Here is a 21,894-nt window from a genome sequence, read left to right as displayed (position 1 = left end):
ACGCCTCTGGTAGTAGCTAGAAACGTTTGTTTATCATAATTTAGTAGGGTGTATAGTAGTCGCACTTTCTGCCAAGTATGAAAAGGATACGTCGAATAGTTTTAAAATGCTGAGCAAAAATAGTTTTTAAATTTTTAGATAAAACACCCTGTAACTCAGTAAGGAACCACATTTTATTTAAGTGTTTTAGGTTAAATCTTCGTATTTTGTGTTAAGGTTTCTCCAGTTACTATATGGACAATTATTAATGAAACACCCTGTATAGGGTCATAGGGTGTCCCATAAGTAGAGAGACGGTCGAATATCTCGCGAAATATACATTGGATCAAAAAACTGAAAAATACGTTTTCAATATTTTTCAAAAATCTATCGAACTAAACACGACACCCCGCTCCACACCCTGGAGGTGGAACCAGGGTTTGGAGCCGGGTAACTTTAAAATTTTAAATAGGCACCCAAATTTTTTATTGTAGATTCGAATTACTTACGCAAAAATAAGTAACTTTTATTCGAGACATTTTTTCGAATTGTGGATAGATGACGCTATAATCGAGAAAACCTATTTATCCTGACACCCTAGGGTGCCCTAGGTACATTATAGAAATGGTCTAATATCTCGAGAAATCACTTCCAAATGAAAAACCAAAAAACCCGTGTTTAATATTTTCAAAAGCTTATCGAATGACCCTAAACACAACCCTCCCCTCCACTCCCTGGAGGTATGGTGGGGAGTAATTTTAAAATCTTAAATAGGGACCCCATTTTTTATTGCAAATTTGAATACCTCATAAAAAGTTAATAACATTTATTCGAGATATTTTTTAGATTTGTTGATAGATGCCCGTAATAAATCGTATTATATAAAATATTAATTTTAAAAAATTTCTCGAATAAATATTTCTTTTTTTTTTATGAGGAATCCAAATCTGCAATAAAAAATGGGAGTTCCTATTTAAGATTTTAAAGTTACCCCCACTTGGGATCGTGTTTACTGTTATTCGATAGGTTTTTAAAAAATAATACACATGTTTTTTGGTTTTGCATTTGATAGTGTATTTCTCGAGATATTAGAACGTTTCTGTGATTTACTTAGGGTATCAGGATAAATCGTTTTTTCCGATTATGGCGCCATCTATCCACAATTCGAAAAATGTCTCGAATAAAAGTTACATATTTTTACATAAGTAACCCAAATCTGCAATAAAAAATGGGGATTCTTATTTAAGCTTTTAAAGTTACCATCCACCACACCTCCAAGGAGTGGAGTGGGGGACCCGTGTTTGGTATCATTCGATAGATTTTTGAAAAATACTGAACACATATTTTTTAGCTTTTCGCTCGGATGTTCATTTCGCGAAATAGTCTAAGCGCCAAATAGAGGTCACCGTGTCCTTTTCAATTCTGATGAACAAACTCAACGGTTTCTTATGGATTTTGGCTGCTGATTACGAATTTCGAGGGTGGATTTCGATCCGAGTGGTCAAAAAATTGTTATAAACAATTTAATTGTTTATAAATTGTTTATAAGGCTCTGGCTCATAAACTAAAAGAGATAAAAAATAATGTTTCAAATAAAATTTGTTCGTTAATAAAAAAACGAAGAAAAAAACGTTTGCTAAACTTAAATCCAACAATTAGAACTCAAGATATTGTAAAATTAGTGCACAATGCAAATTGCAATATAAGTATTTTTCGAAGCTTTATCGATCGTAATTCGGCTTCTACGCATGCAAATGAGCCTTGGAAGGTCTCATTTTAAAGCTTCATTAATAGGTTTCCAGAGTTTGTTAAATTACTTGATCTTCATTTGTTTTAAAGTTATACCCATTTGAAGTAATAATTTTCTTAAAAAAATTGTACATTAATTAGTTTATAAGGGTTTCAAGCAAATTTAAGCTATAAACATTTATACTTTAATTAACAATAATGATAGAAGAACTCAAAAGGAACATTTTGAGCTTACGAAAATGTTTGTAAGTTTATTTTTGCCCAAGATATCGATATTTTAATAGTGCGCTCTGAGGCGCAAGATCAGCTCACCGCGTAAAGGTTCACGCGCTAACTTCTCGATGCAAATTATAATTTCTATGTATATATACGTTATCTTCATTTTTCATTTTTGAAGATCCTAATAAAATTTTATCATATATGTAATTCTTATAATTAAATCATCAGACTGTACTTCGTATCACCTTTCATTCTATTTACTTTGTCTTCTATTTTTTTTACTAAATGAGAAAAAAAAACATTAAAAACTAATATTTCAGAAATAGAACTAAAAAGTAAGTTGATATTATTTATTAATACAATCTTACAAACTTTTGTTTCATTCATCTGAATCGAGATATACAGGGAATCTCAGCTTTTTTACATCTGCATAAGTTCTTACAGCAATTTTTACAGTTACATGGTGGTACTTAGTCTGTTCTTGTAGGCAGTAAAACTAAAACTTTCTGTGGCTTCAGAGTCTAATTATCTATATGAAATAGATATAATCTATATTATATAGATATGCAGTAGATAGTGGATGGTATTTATATAAAGTGGATCTAGTTCTTTTGCAGCATCATCAAGGCACGTCAATTGTGTGTATGTCGCCACAACATAAATGCTCGTTTTATATGCAATGATGCTGCTGCAAAATAACTCGATCCATTTTTATATGGATATCACATATTGGCTCATTTTCATGCGTAGAAGCCGAGTTACGATCGATAAAGCGTCGAAAAATACTTGACTGAGCCGATGATGTTGCGCCTCATAGCGCGCCATTAAAATTTCGATATCTTGACCAAAAACAAACTTACAAACATTTTCTTAAGTTCAACTTATTCCTTTTGAATTCTTCTATCATTATTTTTAATGAAAGTATAAATGTTTACAGCTCAAATTTACTTGATACCATTATAAACAAATTAATGTACAATTTTTTTAAGAAAATTATGACTTCAAACGGGTATAACTTTAAAACCAATGAAGACAAAGTAATTTAACAAACTTTGTTTGGAAGCCTATTAATTAAGCTTTAAAATGAGACCTTCTAAGGCTCATTTGCATGCGTAGAAGCCGAGTTACGATCGATAAAGCTTCGATAAATACTTATTTTGCAATTTGCATTGTGCACTAATTTTACAATATGTTGAGTTATAATTGTTGGATTTAAGTTTAGTAAACGTTTTTTTCTTAGTTTTTTACTAACGAACAAATTTTATTTGAAACATTATTTTTTATCCATTTTAGTTTATGAACCACAGCCTTATAAATAATTTATAAACAATTAAATTGTCTATAAACAACAGCCAAAAATCCATAAAAAAATGTTGAGTTTGTCCATCAGAATTGAAAAGGACACGGTGACCCCTCTGGCGCCTAGACTAAAATATTCAACCGTCCCGCTATTATTGGGACACCCTGTATATATTTAACTAAGGTGTAATAATGTCTTCTGTTTTCTTTTTCAGTGAAAATTTGCTTTCTATGCCAGATAACACAGATAAACATGTATACCCTAATATAACTGTATTGGTTTGTGGTTCCATGGAACTGACCTTTGAAGATGTTACAACGATATCAGCAATTTTCCCAAATGTCGAGGAACTAAGAGTGCCTTATAATCATATAACCAATTTAACAATTCGATCCGATCATAATTTTAGGAGGTTAAAATATTTGGACTTGGAGGGAAACGAGATAAGACGTTGGTCAGAGATTAATAAGTTATCTGTAATAAAAACTTTAGAGCATATGACTATAGAAAATATTAAATTAGAAAGTATCCGATTTGAGGAAAATTCAATACCAGTGAATTGTTTTAATAATCTGGAAACACTCAACTTGAATGACAACTTATTATCAGAGGTGAGAATTTGTTATAGTAGGTTTGTAAGACCTTTTTTAAAACCTTGTTTATCGCATAGTTTGCAGAAATTATTGCGCAACTCATGAGAATTATTGAAACTATATAAACAGGGTGGTGAACTGGAAAACGGGCCATAGGAAACTCAATGTAAAATTCTAAACTGTTGAATTCCTGCTTCCCTAATTATTCTGCATCAAAAGACATGAGAAACTATTTGTAGAGGATTGAAATCTTTATTGAAAACAATCGTTAAAATTGTTCTACGAATTAAACACATTCCAAAATTTTGTAAAATATAAATTTTACCAAAGTATTTGCCAAATTTAGGCCACACACAGTGCAAGAATGTGTATAAGGTTGCCTTCGGTCACAATGAAATTATTATAATAACAATATTTTGAACTGTCAGTATTTTTATCTTATTGTTTTTATTGTTTAAAAAACAATAAAGTCGAAAAGATGTCCTCAGTTGAGGAGAAAGTAGTAATAATAAAGATGTTTTATTCATAGTCCTGTCGCCAGGAGGGGTACAACGGCCTCCTTAATTCAGATGGACTTACCCAAGTTTTTTTCATGTATTTTGACCCGTAGAATACGAATTTTTTGGGTAACAGTTGATCCGGATGTCGATAAGATTGTTATAGACAAAGAACTTGAGGAATTACATAACAGCGATTTCTCGCAAAACAAAATATTTTTTTGTATTTTTTGGGTCATTCTAAGCAAAAAATGTTCTGGCGAGATTTTTCGTAGGATGCATAGTTTTCGAGATAAGCGCGGTTGAACTTCCAAAAAATCGAAAAATTGCAATTTTTGAACCAGAATAACTTTTGATCAAAAAATAAAATAGCAATTCTGCTTACTGCATTTGAAAGTTCAAGTCAAATTCTATCGGTTTTGATTATTTGCATTGCTAAAAATTAATTTTTTTATTCTTAGACAAAGCTATAAACAGTAATAAACACCTAGTGCGTGAGTGATGTTTTCAATGATTTCTCATTTAAAATCGAACAAGTAGGTAGAGTAGGTACTAGTGCAAGCGAGGCAATATCTACGTAGGATGTATTAAAACGCATGTATTAGGTACGGGAAACACTATGTGTTTATAGCTTTGTTTGACAATAAAAAAATAAATTTTTAGCAATGAAAATAATCAAAACCGATATAATTTAACTTGAACTTTCAAATACGGTAAGCAGAATTGCTATTTTATGTTTAAATCAAAAGTTATTCGGGTTCAAAAATTGCAATTTTTCGATTTTTTGAAATTTTAACAGCGGTTATCTCGAAAACTATGAATCCTACGAAAAAACTTGTAGAAACATTTTTTGCTTAGAATGACCCAAAAAATACGAAAAAATGTTTTGTTTTGCGAGAAATCGCTGTTATGTAATTCCTCAAGTTCTTTGTTTATAACAATCTTATCGACATCCGGATCAACTGTTACCCAAAAAATTCGTGTTCTACGGGTCAAAATACATAAAAAAAACTTGGGTAAGTCCATCTGAATAAAGGAGCCCGTTGTACCCCCCCCCTGGCGACAGGACTATCAGTCAATAGTTTGCATACTGTCAGAAATAGTAACGTGTGGCCTTACTTTTACGCACTTAGGTATGGCAAATGTATTCTATTTTTCAAAATTTTGGACTCTGTTTAAATCGTAGAACAATTTTAACTTTTATTTTTAATACAGATTTTTATCCTCTACAAATAGTTTCTCATGACTTTTGATGTAAAATAATAAGGGAAGCAGGAATTCAACAATTTAGAATTTTACATTGAGTTCCCTAAGGCCCGTTTTCCAATTCACCACCCGGAATACTATCGGTTTACAACATTCTCAGTCTTCCGATACCCATTCGCCATTCACTTGCAGACCTCTTTCATCGATGGCTTTGTTTAGTCCTGCCTGCCAACTTTTCCTCGGTCTACCTCTTCTTCTTCTACCTTGCGGCTTCCAGTTTTGTACTTGTTTTGGGATTCTGTCGTTATACGTTCGTTGTATGTGACCAATCCATCTTAATTGGTATTTCATTGATTCCATTTGTCGTGTGTGTTAGCTTCATTATTTCTCGTATCCGTTCATTGGCGACATGTTCTGCTCCTGATCTTCTTGCTGCTCTTCTCCAAAAATCCATTTCGGTGACTCTAATCAATCTTCCCTGTTCTATCCTATCTTCCTGATTTGTTGTTCTGAAGTTATTTCGTTGTGGCATTTTTATGATTAACTATTTATATGGGAAATAAGCCACAATTAAATTGAAAAAATAATTTTATTAACGTTTCGACGCCCAAATTATTGACATTATGTACCTACTAATAATACCTATTTTCAACTAAATAATGAATTCTGTAAACAAAATTTTGGTCTAGCAATGGGCTCTTCTTTAGCTCCATTATTGGCTAATATATTTATTGAGGATTTCGAAACTAATATCATTTCTAAACAAATTTTAAAACCCACAGTATGGTGGAGATATGTAGATGATGTGTTTTCAATATGGCCTCATAAATCAGAATTGTTGGATACATTCCTGAATATTATAAACGATCAAGAAGAGACAATAAAATTTACAATGGAAAAGGAATACAATAACACTTTGCCTTTCCTCGATGTTTTAGTCTCAAAGAAGAATACTGGATATGAGACTCAAGTGTATAGAAAACCAACACACACCAACAGATATCTCAATTACAAATCAAACCACAACATCAACGTTAAAAGGGGAATCATTAAATCTTTATATGATAGAGCCAAAATTACTTGTTCTAACGAAAATTCATTTTTAGAAGAAAAACAATTGTTAACATCTGTTTTATTAAAAAATGATTATCCTTTATCGTTTATAAATAAGGAATTGTCAAGATTGGATCGAATGGAACAGAACAACTTAGAACGGGATCTTACAACATTCACAAGAAATAATACTAGGAAAATATCAATACCATATATAAAAGGACTATCCGAGAAACTTAAAACAATAGGAAATAAATTCAACATTTCAACAACATTCAAAACAACAAACACGTTGAGATCTATTCTATCTAAAACTAAACCTAACAATGAACAAGAAGGAACAAAGAATTGCATTTATAAAATACCTTTTGAATGCGAACAATTTTATTTAGGTGAAACATCAAGACCATTAAACGTTAGAATAAGTGAACATCAGTCTTATATTAAAAATAGAGAATTTGATAGATCTCAAATATGTCAACACGCATGGGATAATGAACATAGAGTTCAGTGGAGAGATTCAAGTATAGTCCTGAAAGAAACATATAGTAAAAAGAGAAAAATCAAAGAAGCGGCTCTAATTATGCTAAATGAAACTAATTGTGTCCCAAATTCCTCGGTAGAATGTAGTAGAATGTGGTTACCCATACTAAAAGAGGAAGTCAATAGAAAGAAAATACCACGATTAGTTAGTCAATAACATATTGAGTTAATACAGATTTTAAATTTTGGTATTACTTATTGTATATCTATGTATTATTAATATTATTTATAATTTTTAAACATATTAAGGTCAGAATTTGGTATGAGTTTTTGAAAGTGAATTAAATGTAAGACCAAATACTTACGATGTCGGGATAGTATCACGAGGTTTTTTCCTGGTTTTCCCTCGTGATTTACTATGGAATCTCTAACGCGAGAATTTTACTGTCATCGTTGCATTTGGTTGTCTTTTTAAAGACAGATCACATGCTATGATTTTTTTGTGACGGATATTCTTGAGTTGGGATTGATTTCATGTAATCGAATGAACTATCTTTTAGTAAAGTTGTCCCAGGAACGCAACTCATAAATATTGGCGATATCATTTTAAAGTTTTCTACTTTAAAATGTATAATATACGTCTGAATTGCCAATATAAATGAGTCAGATTAAATAAATTATTAGAAGAATTTTTTTACTTAGCAACATTTTTGTTTAATTTAGTAGTATTTTGTATTTTGACAACGACACCCGATTTGGGCGTCGAGACGTTAACAAAATTATTTTTTCAATTTAATTGTGGCTTATTTCCCATATAAATAGTTAATCATTCTAACATTTGTCTCGATTTTTCCTTCATAAGCCATACTTCGCATATGCATGTTATAATGCTTTTCACTACGGCGTTATAGATCTTTTTCTTGTTTTGATTGTTTATCTGCTTGTCCCAGAGTACTGAGTTTAGAAGCGTAATGTGATTTCCTGACCTGAATATTTCGTTCTTTAATGACTCCGTCCAGTGTTCCGTCATTCGTGATTGAAACTGGTAAGTACATAAATATTACCTTGTGTTTCAGTAACATTTAATGTAACATTTAATACGTTAAGCCCTGTGTGCACCAGATTGGAGCACATTATGTCTTTACTGCAGCATGGCCTTACAGACCATGCGTACCAATTTGGCCCACAGTATATTACCATAAGTTTTATCGGCTGGCCATATGAAATGACCATATGGGGTCTAATATGAAAGGAGCGCGTTTCTGCTTTTGAGCTTAACGTGTTTGACAAAGGTTAAAAGGTGTAAAATTGCCCGTTAAAGAATATATTTAGACAAATTAGAGACTCAATAAAATCAAAATACAGTGAGCACGTAAAGGTTGGGATAAATTCATTTTTTCGAGAATGGACGACTTTGAAAAAAAATCCCGAAATAAGTCAATTTTTATTTTTAATTTACGACTTTTTGGCATATATTATATCGTACTAGTGACGTCACTCACCTGGGCGTGATGACGTCATCGATTATTTTTTTAAATGAGAATAGGGAAATGAGAATGGTTTTAATTCAAATTTTTGAATTAAATTTATTGACATAAAAAGAAGAACGTATGTAATTTATTTAATTCAAAATACATTTTACTGCTCTTAGAAAACAGAAAAAAAATGTTTATTTGAAAAATGATCATTGCTTTTCGCTTAAATTAAATGTTCAAACTCTCAACAGGCAGGTGGGTGGCTGCTTTAATATTGAATTTAAGCAAAAAAACATTATTTATTTGTCAAATAAACATTTTTCCCTGTTTTCTGATAGCAGTAAAATGCATTTTTTATTAAATAAATTACACACATTCTTCTTTTTATTGGACACCCTGTATAAATAATTATGTTAATGTTGACATTACTGAATAGAGAATTTAATTACCTTTCAAATGAGCTATCACATGACCCGTATTCTCATTTAAAAAAAGCATCGATGACGTCATCACGCCCAAATGGGTGACGTCACTAGTATGATATATATGCCAAAAAGTCGTAAATTAAAAATAAAAATTGACCTGTTTCGGGATTTTTTTTTTCAAAGTCGTCCATTCTCGAGAAAATGAATTTATTCCAACCTTTACGTGCTCGCTGTATATGAGATAGAATAAAATAAAAAAAAAGTAAAGGTACAGATCAGGCAATAGGGAACTTGCACAATTTTTTATTTCATAATATTGTTCATTTTTGTTTAAAAATGAGATTTTCAAAATTTCACGCTTCAAATGAAGTACAAATTTAAAATCTTGATTTTAAATATGTGATTTAAAATAGTTCAAACGGCCCGTGATGTCACATAGTTGAACTTTATGGTTATATTTATATTTATAAGGTTATATTTAGGTGTATTCTTTTCTTCTTCTTTAGTTTATTGGCCTCCACCTACTTGGGTATTTGGCCAGCTCATCGTCGCAGAATAAAGGAAAAATATTTATATTCTAATGACATTTATTGTATATCATTGTAATAATATATACCAATTTGTTAAGATTGGAGTTTGATACAGTTTTTGAAGGAAAGGAAAGAAGGTTTACTATGGAAAATAAAAGAAAACACTATAAGTGTTGTTTAGTGCCATTTTGTAAAAGTACAAGTTTTCTATGGATTTAAAATAGTTCAAACGATCAAACGTATTGTCTATTGACGTTTATAATGTCTAATTTAAAATGATATACAGTTTTGTTTACTTTGTCGGTGCAGAATGTAAACACACAACCATATGACGTCACGACGCGTTTTGGGCTAGCTGCAATAATTTGAATTTAGAATCGTCTTTAGGGGCCAAACGGAACACAAACAAAACTTTTTTTATCTTTGATACATGTTTTAAATTATGTTATGTTATGTGATTTATAACATTTTTTTGAATTTTATGCAAGTTCCCTATTCTACTGAAGAAAGAGATAATAATAATAATAATAATAGCTTTATTGCCCAACAGTTTCCCATTTATAGGACAAATACAGAAAAAAAAATCACATAATTCATTAGTATAACATCTACAAAGTAATAGTAGAGACCTAATCTAAGTAAAGAGAAGCCATTTTTAACAAATCATTAAGTGAGCACGAAAAAATATCACAATGATTGCAAATACTATTATAATTCTTACACATGACAAAAAGAGGCGATTTAACTAATATATTTGTTCTTGCTCTTGGACACTTAAATAAAACGTTTGATCTAGATCTAACTCGAGGAACGTTGAAATTAATTTGTGCTAATAAATCACTACAGTCAATACTGTTATGTAATAATTTATACAAAAATGTTAATGAACTAATTTCTCTCCTTAATTCTAAACTAACCATGTCAACTCTACAACATTATGTATTATTATCACATCCACGGTTAGGATAGATTCCATCAATTTTAAATATCAGATATTTTATAAGTTTTCTCTGTACTTTTTCAATATCTTTTGTATAACAATTATATATAGGATACCAAACTAAACTGCAATATTCTAATTTTGGACGTACTAGAGAATAGTATAATAATTTTATTGGTGTTATGTTGGTGAAGTTTCTGCAATTCCTAATAATGAAACCGTACATTCTCATAGCTTCAGAAACTTTTTGTTCAATATGCAAATTGAAAGTTAACTTGCAGTCAAAAATGACACCTAAGTCTTTGAGGCTATTACATTTTTCCAAAACAGAGTTCTGAATTATATAGTTAAAGTTAACTGTCGTCAATTTCCTGCAAAATCTCACTACTTTACATTTTGCAGAATTTAATAGTAGTTTGTTATTAGTACACCATGTATCAATAGCAGTTAAGTTACGCTGAAGTTCTAAACAATCGCCAATAGTGTCGATCTTACAGAAAATTTTCAAGTCGTCCGCAAAACACAATTTTTTACAGTTAATTTCTTGAAACAAATCATTAATATAAAGTAAAAGAGATGGAAGGAATTACACCCAAGAAACACGTAAAGTACAGCTGGTTCCAAAAAAAACTGATACGACTCTTAAAGCGTATTTTGTAGAAAATTGAGCAGTGTATTTTAAAGGGTAAATACTTATTATTTACATGCTGTCGCTGTCGCTGCCAAATCTTAAAATTTGTCAGATTACTTATTCTGTTCAACCAATATTTACATGGTTCAACCTCAAAAATGGCTGTTTTTTTATTTTATTATTTGTCTGTCATAATAAATATAATATAATGTCATACCAATCATACACTGCTCAAAATGATCAAATCTTACTAAGAGTCGTATCAGTTTTTTTAGGAACCAGCTGTACCAGTGAGTGACGTTGCACCAGAATGGAAAATGGGTGGAGCACGTGCGGGAAGTGGCCCAGAAAGCTGCGAATAGTGATGCGGCGCTGGACAGGATGATGCCCAACATTGGGAGACCGAAACCTGAAAGGAAGGCCTTACATGGTGTTGTTGATCATCCTCTACGCAGCACCAGTCTGTAGTGGGGCCTAGAGGAGATTCATGACACGAGTGGACAGAACAAGTCTGCTGCGAGTGGCATACGCCTTCAGAACTGTCTGTGGCAGCTGTGTGGTCCATCACTGGATGTATTCCTCTTCATGTGTTGGCAGAGGAAAGAAGATACGTATATGAGAGAATATGTCGAGACCTTACTATGGTTGAAAGAAGACAAGAAAGGGAAAGGTAAATTGGAATATGACAAGAGGAATGGAACAAAACGAACAATTTGGCAGAGTGGGAGTGGACAAAGATATTGATCATGAACCTAAGAGATTCGGTGGACTTTTCTTCTTTCTTCTTCTTATTCTTGTAAGACATGGTTTTTTACTCTATCAACCCAGCTGTTGTGATGTTGATGTCCAGCTGTCGTGACACCTTTTCCGGGTATTTTTGTATTGCCTTGTATTAAAGTCTGTACCTTTGCCAAAGTCTGTACCAAAGTAAATGACGTATTTCATATTTTATTAAAAATGCCAAGAGGGACCGAACACTATAAAACAGTAACAACAAATATACACAATATGTTACAATTATTGTAAAATCTTCACTATTATCTATATTTTTTTTATTTTAGTGGCGAAGTATAGGAGAGCTTAACAAATTGGAGAAATTTCGCCATCTTAGACTTTTAAAAAACCCAGTATTAGAGACGGAAAATCTTGCTACTAGAGAACAAATTATAATAGCTAAAATAAAACATTTACAAGTAAGTATATCATACTCTTTTTAGCGAAATGTCAAGAAATGAATACAGTAAAACCTGCCATATCCGGATCAATGTGGCGACAGACCGATCCGGATATGAAAAAATCCGGATATCAAGACCACTTTTGTGACCACTTCTTTTATAGCCTCTGAAGCGTTTTCTCCTTCATACATTCCAGTAATCAACGCCGTCAATAACTTTCGTCGATAGACACGTTTTATAGATTCTATAATACATTATTTCGCCATCATTTTTAGTTATTTTAGGTCGGGATGAGAGGGTGCGTTGTCCAACAGCAGGACTGCCTTTCTCGGTAGATCCGGACTCCGGACGGCAGAACCGTCCGGATATGGGGAGGTCCGGATATGGCAGGTTGTACTGTATATTGATAGTAAGCTAGTAGTAAGATAGTAATATACACTAAGCGCCACGCTAGTAGAGACACGGGTACCTAATTTCTAGCCGTGGGCTAATCCGGTCCGTTCTCACCTGTGACTTGTATGTCTGTCATGTCATGAGACTGTCATGAAACTATTGAAATTAATTGTTTTTCTTCCATACAAAAATACAATGGGAATTGTGGCAGAGGATCGACCAATGGTGGCACAGGACTGACAAACATGGAAGGCAATTGTAAACGCGCCAAAGACTCACTGTAACACCATTGATAATTATGATACAAAAAATACATTAATTAATACTATTGTTACTCTGCTTTAAAGAAAACTTTACTCAAACACCAAAAATTTTACAATAATTTATAACTTTTACAACTTTAATACAGTATATGTACTATAAACTTCAAATACAACTGTTCTATAATCAATCAACTTTTTATGTTTATATTTATTTCTATACATTTTCTGACGTTCTATGTAGACCTGGGCTGATCTGTGAAAAAACGTATATTTTTGGATGTGAGAGATGGCATTCGGATTTTTGGAGATAAAGCTAGGTGACACTTTCAGTAATAATAATTGACTTTTATACTCCTTCACAAACATGCCTGGAACATTAATAAAAAAATTTAAATACTTAATAATTTCGAATAAAATCGATTTTTTTCTACTTTATTTGCTTATAACTTTAAAACGATTCGTTTTGGTACAAAGTCGTACAGAAATAAAATAAAGATAATTGAATTTTGTATGATATACGACTCGTTAAAAATGTCTTAAAGTATTACCCTTTCTGCAATATAGCAATAAATACAAAATAAGGGGGCAAAATAAGCCTGTTGTTATTCGATGTTTTTTAATTACTTTGGTGGCACTTAGAACCTTAGTAATTCGCTTAGAAAATTCTTATAACATACTTAAACCGTGTACCAAATTTCATTAATATCGACTTGATAGATTTTGCATAATAAATTTGCAATCTAAATATTTTTTTAAAGTTTAAATATTTTAAAAACTTTCTCAGCGAAAAGTAGACCATTTAGAAGTTGGCTAATTTTTTTACATACAAAGAGGCGCTCTACCTATCTCTAATACACTTTACAGAATTAAAATCGGATTATTTAAGGGGCCTCAGCAATGTTTTAAAATTATAAACAATTTTTTGGCTTATAAACAAATAGCTTTGTTTAAAAATTAATTTTTAGCAATGCAAATAATCAAAACCGGTATAATTTGACTTAGGGCCGGTTGTTCGAACGCTAATCAACAATGATCACTATCAAATATTTAATTACTGTCACAACTGTCAATGTCAACATTGGTTGAGTTGCTAAAAACATAATTGATTACAAATATGAGATTAGTTAATCAATTAACATAACAATTATTAACATAATTGATTAACTAATTTCATAATTGTAAGCAATAATTATGTTTTTAGCAACCCAATGAAAGTTGACATTGACAATTGTGACAGTAATTAAATATTTGATAATGATCATTTTTGATTAGCGTTCGAACAACCGGCCCTTTAACTTTTAAATGCTGTCAGAAGAATAATTGCTATTTTATTTTTTAATCAAAAGTTATTCGGGTTGAAAAATTGCAATTTTTCGATTTTTTGAAAGTTCAACCGCGTTTATCTCGAAAACTATGCATCCTACGAAAATACTTGTAAGAACATTTTTTGCTTACAATGACCCGAGAAATACAAAAAAATGTTTTATTTTGTAAGAAATCGATGTTATGTAATTCCTCAAGTTCTTTGTTTATAACAATCTTATCGACGTCCGGATCACCTTTTACCCAAAAAATTCGTGTTCTACTGGTCAAAATACATAAAAATAACTTGGGGGGTAAGTTCATCTAAATAAAGGAGGCCGTTGCACCCCCTCCTGGCGACAGCACTAATTTGTTTATAAGCCAAAAAATTGTTTATAACTTTAAAACATTGCTGAGGCTGCTTAAATAATCCGATTTTAATGTTGCAAGGTGTATTAGATAGGTAAAGTGCCTGTTTATATGTAATAAAAAAATAGAAAACTTTTAAATGGTCTACTTTTTGTTCAGAAAGTTTTTAAAAAATTTGAACTTTTTTTAAAAAATTTAGAATGCAAAATTATTATGTAAAATCTATTGGGTCGATTTTAATGAAATTTGGTGGACGGTTTAACGACGTTCTACACCTTCGGCAAAGAATTAAGGATTTGCATGAAATTTTAGTATGTTATAGTTTACTTAAAAAAACTAAGACTTGATTTTTTAAAAATTGTTTTACCGTGCCGTTTAATTACTATTAAGGGTCAAAGTTAAGTTTTAACATGGGCTCTTATGGGGATTTTTAAAAAGGTAATAACTTTTGACCCAAATTTACGATTTTTAATTATTTGTGCTTAAATTAAAGGTTTTTTTGTAAGGAATAACATATTAAAAAATGAGGATTGTTTACCGTACCATTTATTTTTAATTTATTTATTATAATTAATTCCGTAATTTATTATAATTTATTTTTATAAAGTATTCAATACTGAAAAATATGATTTGAGTATTCTGCTATAAATGCATTGTTATCAACTTTCGCTTGCATATAAGTTTCCTCCCTTTCCTCTGAGAGGCATACCCCGCAACGAAGGTGTAGAACGTCGTTAAGTATGTTATAAAAAATTTTTAAGCGAATTACAAAGGTTCTAAGTGCAACCAAAGTGGTTGAAAAACATTGAACAAAAACAGGCTTATTTTGCCCCCTTACTTTGTATGTAATGCTATTTTGCAGAAAGGGTAATAATTTACGACATTTTTAATTAGTCATATGTCATACAAAATTTAATTATTTTTATTTTATTTTTCTACGACCTTGTTCCAAAATGAATCGTTTTAAAGTTATAAGCAAAGAAAGTAGACAAAATTCGATGTTTATTGAAATTTTTATATATTTTAATTTTTTTATTAATGTTCCGGGCATATTTGAGAAGGAGCATAAGTCAATTGTAATAATTATTGAAGTTGTCACCTAACTTTATCTGCAAAAATCCGAATTCCACCTCTCATATCCACCTCAAAACAGATCTGTCCTGGTCTAATATGTCACTAGACATAAAAGTAAACAGTGCAAGAAGTGAAGGTCCAGAACTGTATTACCTCTATGTACCCGTGTGTCTAGTAGCGTTGCTGTTACTGTATATTATATACCTTTACCGGTAAACTGAAATAAAATATTAAATTTGTTTTTAGAGTCTGAATGGAAGACACATCAGAGATGATGAAAGAAGGGGTGCTGAATACGACTATATTAAAAAGTATGCTTTAGAATGGATGAAAATTGAAAATGCAGTAGATAGAGAAAATTTTTTATTAGAACATAATAGGTTTCTTCAATTAATTGAAAGTAGGTATTTTTTGTTATTACATATTATTTTAGTGTTAAATAATTTCAGTTACTTTCAATAACTCATGAGGCGACTCTCTCTCTCTCTATCTCTCACCTCTCTAGTTCAATCAACACGTCGTGGAGTACTGGTCGCTTATGCGTTTCTTGACCAAAAGTGTAAGATTGCTGACTGGCCGGGGATGGGGTGTGTAAAATACGTGCCATAGAACAATAGAAAGCGCACGTTCCCGGTGTCGCCCCGTTCCGTTGTATGATAAACTAGCCAATGCTTTTCATATCAAACGATTTTTCAACGTGACCTGTAAGACAGCCGTGTCGTCCACCTCCCCATTATGGTGGTACTCCACCCTCAGGAACGGCCCATGTTGGTTGGGGGTAGTTACCCCCTATGATAGGGGTTGACGAAGTAAACACTACTCGCTGTATACGTATTTATTTACCAACTCTAAGTATAACAGTAAAGAGTTGGTGTGCTTACGGTATAACCATCTGAACGAATGATAATTGATAATAGACCAGGGCGCATCTGTAAAAATATTAGTACATTTGGACGTTGAGAGGTGACTCAAATTTTTTTGCAGAAATTGCTTGGAAATAAATTAAATAATAATATTTGAGTTATCCTCCCTCTCAAAAAGGTCCGGAACATTGTTTAAATAATCAAAATGTCAAAAAATTAAGGAAAAATTCGATTTTTTTCTTGGTTTTTTGATTATAACTTTAAAAGTATTCATTTCCGAGAAAAGTTGTACTGACATAAAAGTTGCGTAATTAAATTTACTACAATATAGAATTGGTTAAAAATTTAAAAAATAGTCACCCTTGTTGCAAAATAGCAATAATTGCGAAAAAAACCATACAAAAACAAGTATTCGCATTTTACGTTTTTCAACCATTTATGCTATACTTTCGACCTTCATATTTGACCCAGAAAAACCTTATGACATAATAAAATAACACTGTAAATTTTATTAAGATCGGTTAAATAGATTTTGCAAAATAAAATTTGCAATCCAGCTTTCGTAAAAAATATTCATTTTTGCAAAATGTTACAGGACTGAAAATAAAGCAGATAGCAAGTTGAAAACTTTTTTGCGTATAGAAGTGTACTGTACCTTTCATTCGCAATTTTGCAAAATTAAAATCGATTAACACCACGGCGTCAGGAATTTTTTAAAATAAACATTAATTATTGGTGCTACGCGCAGGACAGCGGATAGTTTGCTCTGATTGGGCATTCCAATGTCCTTTGATAATGATTGATACATTTTAATTTTTATTACATTTCGATATAAATAAATAAATTTGTTTATTGCAAAATAAAAACACATACTCTATTTTTTGAAATAACAATTTTATTAGCAAAAACTTTCTTTGTTCGTATATTTTAACTTAAATAATAAAAGTTTATTATTTTTAAACATATGCAATTGTTTAAACAATATTTCACAAACAATAATAAAATTAGTTTGATTTTTGTGGAATTAAAATATTAAAATAGTACAAAATATAGAGTAAGAAAATAATATATTAGATAAAGATTGGAAGAAATGTTGGTGGAAATCAACTTGTGTGAATCGAACACCGCTGTCCTGCGCGTAGCACCAAAAATTTTTGTTTATTTCAAAAATTTTCTGACGCCGTGGTAATTAATCGATTTTAATTTTGAAAATTGCATATAAAAGGTACAGTACACTTCTATAAGCAAAAAAAATTTAACTTGCTCTCTGCTTTATTTTCAGTCCTGTAACATTATGAAAAAATTAATTTTTTTTGCGAAAGCTGCATTGCAAAATTTATTTTGCAAAATCTATTAAACCGATCCTAAAGAAATTTACAGTATTGTTTTACTGTATCATAAAGTTTTTCTGGGTGAAATATGAAGGTCCTAAATGTAGTATAAATGGTTGAAAAACGTAAAATGCGAATACTTGTTTTTGTATGGTTTTTTCGCAATTATTGCTATTTTGCAACTAGGGTGACTATTTTTTAAATTTTTAACTAATTTTATATTGTAGGAAATTTAAATACGCAACTTTTATGTCAGTAATGAATACTTTTAAAGTTATAATCAAAAAACGAAGAAAAAAATCGAATTTTTCCTTCAATTTTTGACATTTTGATTATTTAAACAATGTTCCGGACCTTTTTGTGAGGGAGGATAACTCAAATATTATTATTTGATTTATTTTTAAGCAATTTCTGCAAAAAAATTTGAGTCACCTCTCAACGTCCATCTCAAAACAGATCCGCCCTGGACTATAACAGATCGAATTAGAATCAAGCACGCTTCTTCTGCTGGATGTATAAGTAAAGTGTAAGGTGTTGTTGTTTTGAATGCTGATACAGCGTGGCCGTGAATTACAATAATATTGACTAGCTGACCAAGCGTTATTGCCGATTAGTGTACTTGTGTTGAGAAATCTGTGTCACCTACTTAATTGAAAACAAACGTGGTGTTTGTTTTTCTAGGACATTAAAAAATTAAATGACTATGTGTTGCTCTTATTTTTGGATACTGATAATCCTGATACACCGTCCTAACATAAATCCGGCTTAATACGCTATCATGTTGTCTTGTATTTCATTTGTAATAATAAAGTTAATATAAGCTTAAACTATATATTTATGTTTCAGTGTATGGTTTGCCAGAAGAGGCTGAACTGATAGTGAAACCAAACATCATTCAAAGCTCCTTGGTGAATTTAATATTTCGATACAATGGAACAGAAAAGATAAAAAGTTTGCCTCAAAACATTTTAGTTCAGAAGCTCATATTGCTTGTCAAAAAAATGTTTAAATTGAGAGAACGTCCAGTGTTAATATACAGTAGTGCTTTACAGCCAGACATTAAGATTGAACTATGTGATGAATTTAAAGAACTGCATTATTATTCTGTTCAAGACGGTGATACTATAATTGTACAAGATTTCTGAAATTAACACCTAATTTAATATATTTTTTATTTTTTCACACTATATAGTCTTTTAATTTTTAACGCATGGCTTATTAATAAATAGGCCATATAACGGAGATGTTTTAGAAGACGCAACGGTGGCTGAACACTTAAGAAACTGGTCCTGCTGTCAATTTTAAAAATTGGCTACAATTTGCCGCTCTACCCCTGGGGTCTGGCCTGCCTGATACAACCAAATATCTGACACGCTTCTTTAATCTAGTAAATGAAACTGGCACTACACTACCTCAAGACTGGCTTACAACCACATATAGTCCAAGTAATGAAGCTTAAAATAGGACAAAACCTCGCAATTTTTACAGAATGGATCGATTTGCTTGAAAATTTGAGAATAAGTAGTGGATAGTCAAAGGATCAAAATCTATATGATGCCGAAAGGCGCTTTTACCATGGGGGTGGTTGCCACCCCATGTCGAGGGTGGAAATTTTTTATTATATTTTGACCGCAAAAGTTGGTAAAAACGTTCATTCCAAGCAAAAAACATACTATACATTTTTTTTGATAAAATTGATAGTTTTAGATTTATTCGCTATCGAAAGTTTTAGTTTTATATCAAAAAAATAAGTTTTCTGCTAATAACTCCAAACGTTTTCGTTTTATCAAAACAACTTTATATTTATTAAGCGCAACAGGCCTAGGGCTAAAATGTTTACATTTCTGATTACATAAATAATAAATAACTTAATATAACTTACATAACTTACAAATATTTAATTACACTTCAGTCTTTTTATACACTCCTTCATCACCTACTCCATCTCCTTCTGTCCAATGCTAGTTCTTTCCATCCCTCAATGTTACTTTTCTTCAAGTCTTCGTACACACTGTCCTTCCATCTTTTCCGTGGCCTGCCTTTCCTCCTCTTTTGTATTGGTCTTCGTGAGAGTACCATTTTTGGCATTCGTTGACTTCCCAAATATCGTATTCTCTGTGCTTTGATCGTCGTCGTGATCGTTGGCTCTTGATATAGTTCTTCCAATTCTTTATTGGTTCTTCTTCTCCACTGACTTCTATTTTCACACTTCCATATATTGCTCTTTGCATTTTTCTCTCCCATCTTTCTAAAAGGTATGTTTCTGACTTTTTGAGCACCCATGTTTCGCATGCGTATGTTACTGTAGGTCTGATAACAGTCTTATAAATTCTTATTTTTGTTTTTTTTTATATATATTTGAATTTCAATAATGTGCGTAATGCTCCATACTTTTTATTTCCTTTAGCTATTCTTGCCTTTATCTCCCCTTCTTCACAACCATTTTCATCTATTTTGGCTCCCAGGTAAATAATTTCTTTGGCTCTTTTGAACGAGTATGTTTTTTCTCCATCTATTTTGTATGTACTATGATGTTATTCTCTTTTTCTTTTTGGATCTCTCCCACTATCATATACTTTGTCTTTTCTTCATTTATTTTAAGTCCGAATTTTTTGGCTTCTGTTATTATGTTTTTCATTAACTTTTATAGTTCTTTTTTGCTTGTTGCTAATAGATCATCTGCAAATGCTATGCATTGGTGGCCGTTTTTAAATATCGTTTCTTGCATGTTTATTCTGCTTTTCCTGATTATTCCTTCCAATGTTAGATTAAATGCAGTTAGTGGGTCTCCTTATAATCCTTCCTTGGTTTCAAACTTTTTGGATGTTGTTTCAAAACAACTTTACTTAACAAAAATGTACCTTTTCAAAAAATTAACAAAACAGTTTTTTTTTAATTTTCTTTAAGATCAATAGTAATCGAGCTATACTTTATTATATGTTAGCTCTTCTTCTTCAAATGCTAAATATTGTAGTTTCAAAGTCAAAAGACGGAAAAACTATGCATTTTTCGAGGACAACTTGTTCTAATTTAAAGTAACTATTTAAAAATATCTATCTCCAGAAATAAAAAAAGTCTAGCTTAAAAATTAAGTGACATAATGAAAAGAATATCAGTCCCTATTTTTTTCAGTGAAAAAGTGTAGCAACCCCCTAATCACCACCCTAATTAAAATTCAGAACATATGTACATATCAGAAGGTCAGAATTTGGTACTAGTTTTGAGAGTAAACAAAAGTAAGACCTAATACTCACGATGTCGGGATATTATCACGAAGTTTTTTCCTGGTTTTCCCTCGTGATTTACTATCGAATCTCTAACGCGAGAATTTTACTGTCACCGTTGCATGTGGTTGTCTTTTTAAAGACAGATCACATGTTATGATTTTTTGTGACGGATATTCTTGAGTTGGGGTTGATTTTATGTAATCGAATGAACTATATTTCAGTAAAGTCGTTCCAGGAACGCAACTCATAAATATTGGCAATATCATTTCAGAGTCTTCTACTTTAAAATGTATAATGCCGATATAAATGGGTCAAATTAAATAAATTATTAGAAGATTTTTTTACTAAGCAACATTTTTGTTTAATTCATTAATATTTTTTGTATTTTGACAACGGCATCTGATTTTTGGACGTGGAGACGTTAATAAAATCATTTTTTTAGTAAAATTGTGGCTTATTTACCATCAAAACTAGTTAATTATTTTGGTGTAGCGAGTAGATTTTAATAGTTTTATAGCTTGCCTTTGGCCTATAATATGTTCCGAGTGAGCTACACAAAGTTCCTTTTCAAGTTACACTTTTTGAAATACCGCAGTCTGGTCCTTCCGTTATCTATGATAATTAGGGCTTGTCAACGCGTCTTATTTGTTTCGGAGTTTTGTCGTATGTCATATAACAGAGGTAGCTCGCGAGCCACATGTGGCTCTTTGAAGGATTATTTGTGGCTCTCAATAAATGGACCTGATTTACTTTTAATTTTTGTTTTTCAAAATGTCTTAAATTACTGACAACAAATATAAAAGACTAAGTGTAACAT

At 31.4% G+C, this 21,894-nt stretch overlaps 1 protein-coding gene across 1 annotated transcript in view; it reads left to right on the top strand.

The window, feature by feature from the left end:
- The window catches only part of LOC126884604 (tubulin-specific chaperone E), a 42,979-nt gene extending 23,942 nt beyond the window's left edge, over positions 1 to 19,037 (top strand). The window contains exons 4-7 of the mRNA XM_050650608.1: positions 3,462 to 3,858; positions 12,142 to 12,273; positions 15,903 to 16,056; positions 18,697 to 19,037. Of these exons, the coding sequence (XP_050506565.1) occupies positions 3,462 to 3,858; positions 12,142 to 12,273; positions 15,903 to 16,056; positions 18,697 to 18,995 (982 nt within the window). The 3' untranslated portion in view covers positions 18,996 to 19,037. The remainder of the gene's footprint in view (positions 1 to 3,461; positions 3,859 to 12,141; positions 12,274 to 15,902; positions 16,057 to 18,696) is intronic.
- The last annotated feature ends 2,857 nt before the right edge of the window (positions 19,038 to 21,894 follow it).

The sequence above is a fragment of the Diabrotica virgifera genome, chromosome 5, assembly GCF_917563875.1.
Source record: "Diabrotica virgifera virgifera chromosome 5, PGI_DIABVI_V3a".
Classification (NCBI taxonomy): domain Eukaryota; kingdom Metazoa; phylum Arthropoda; class Insecta; order Coleoptera; family Chrysomelidae; genus Diabrotica; species Diabrotica virgifera.
This window is presented reverse-complemented; position numbering and strand designations above follow the sequence as displayed.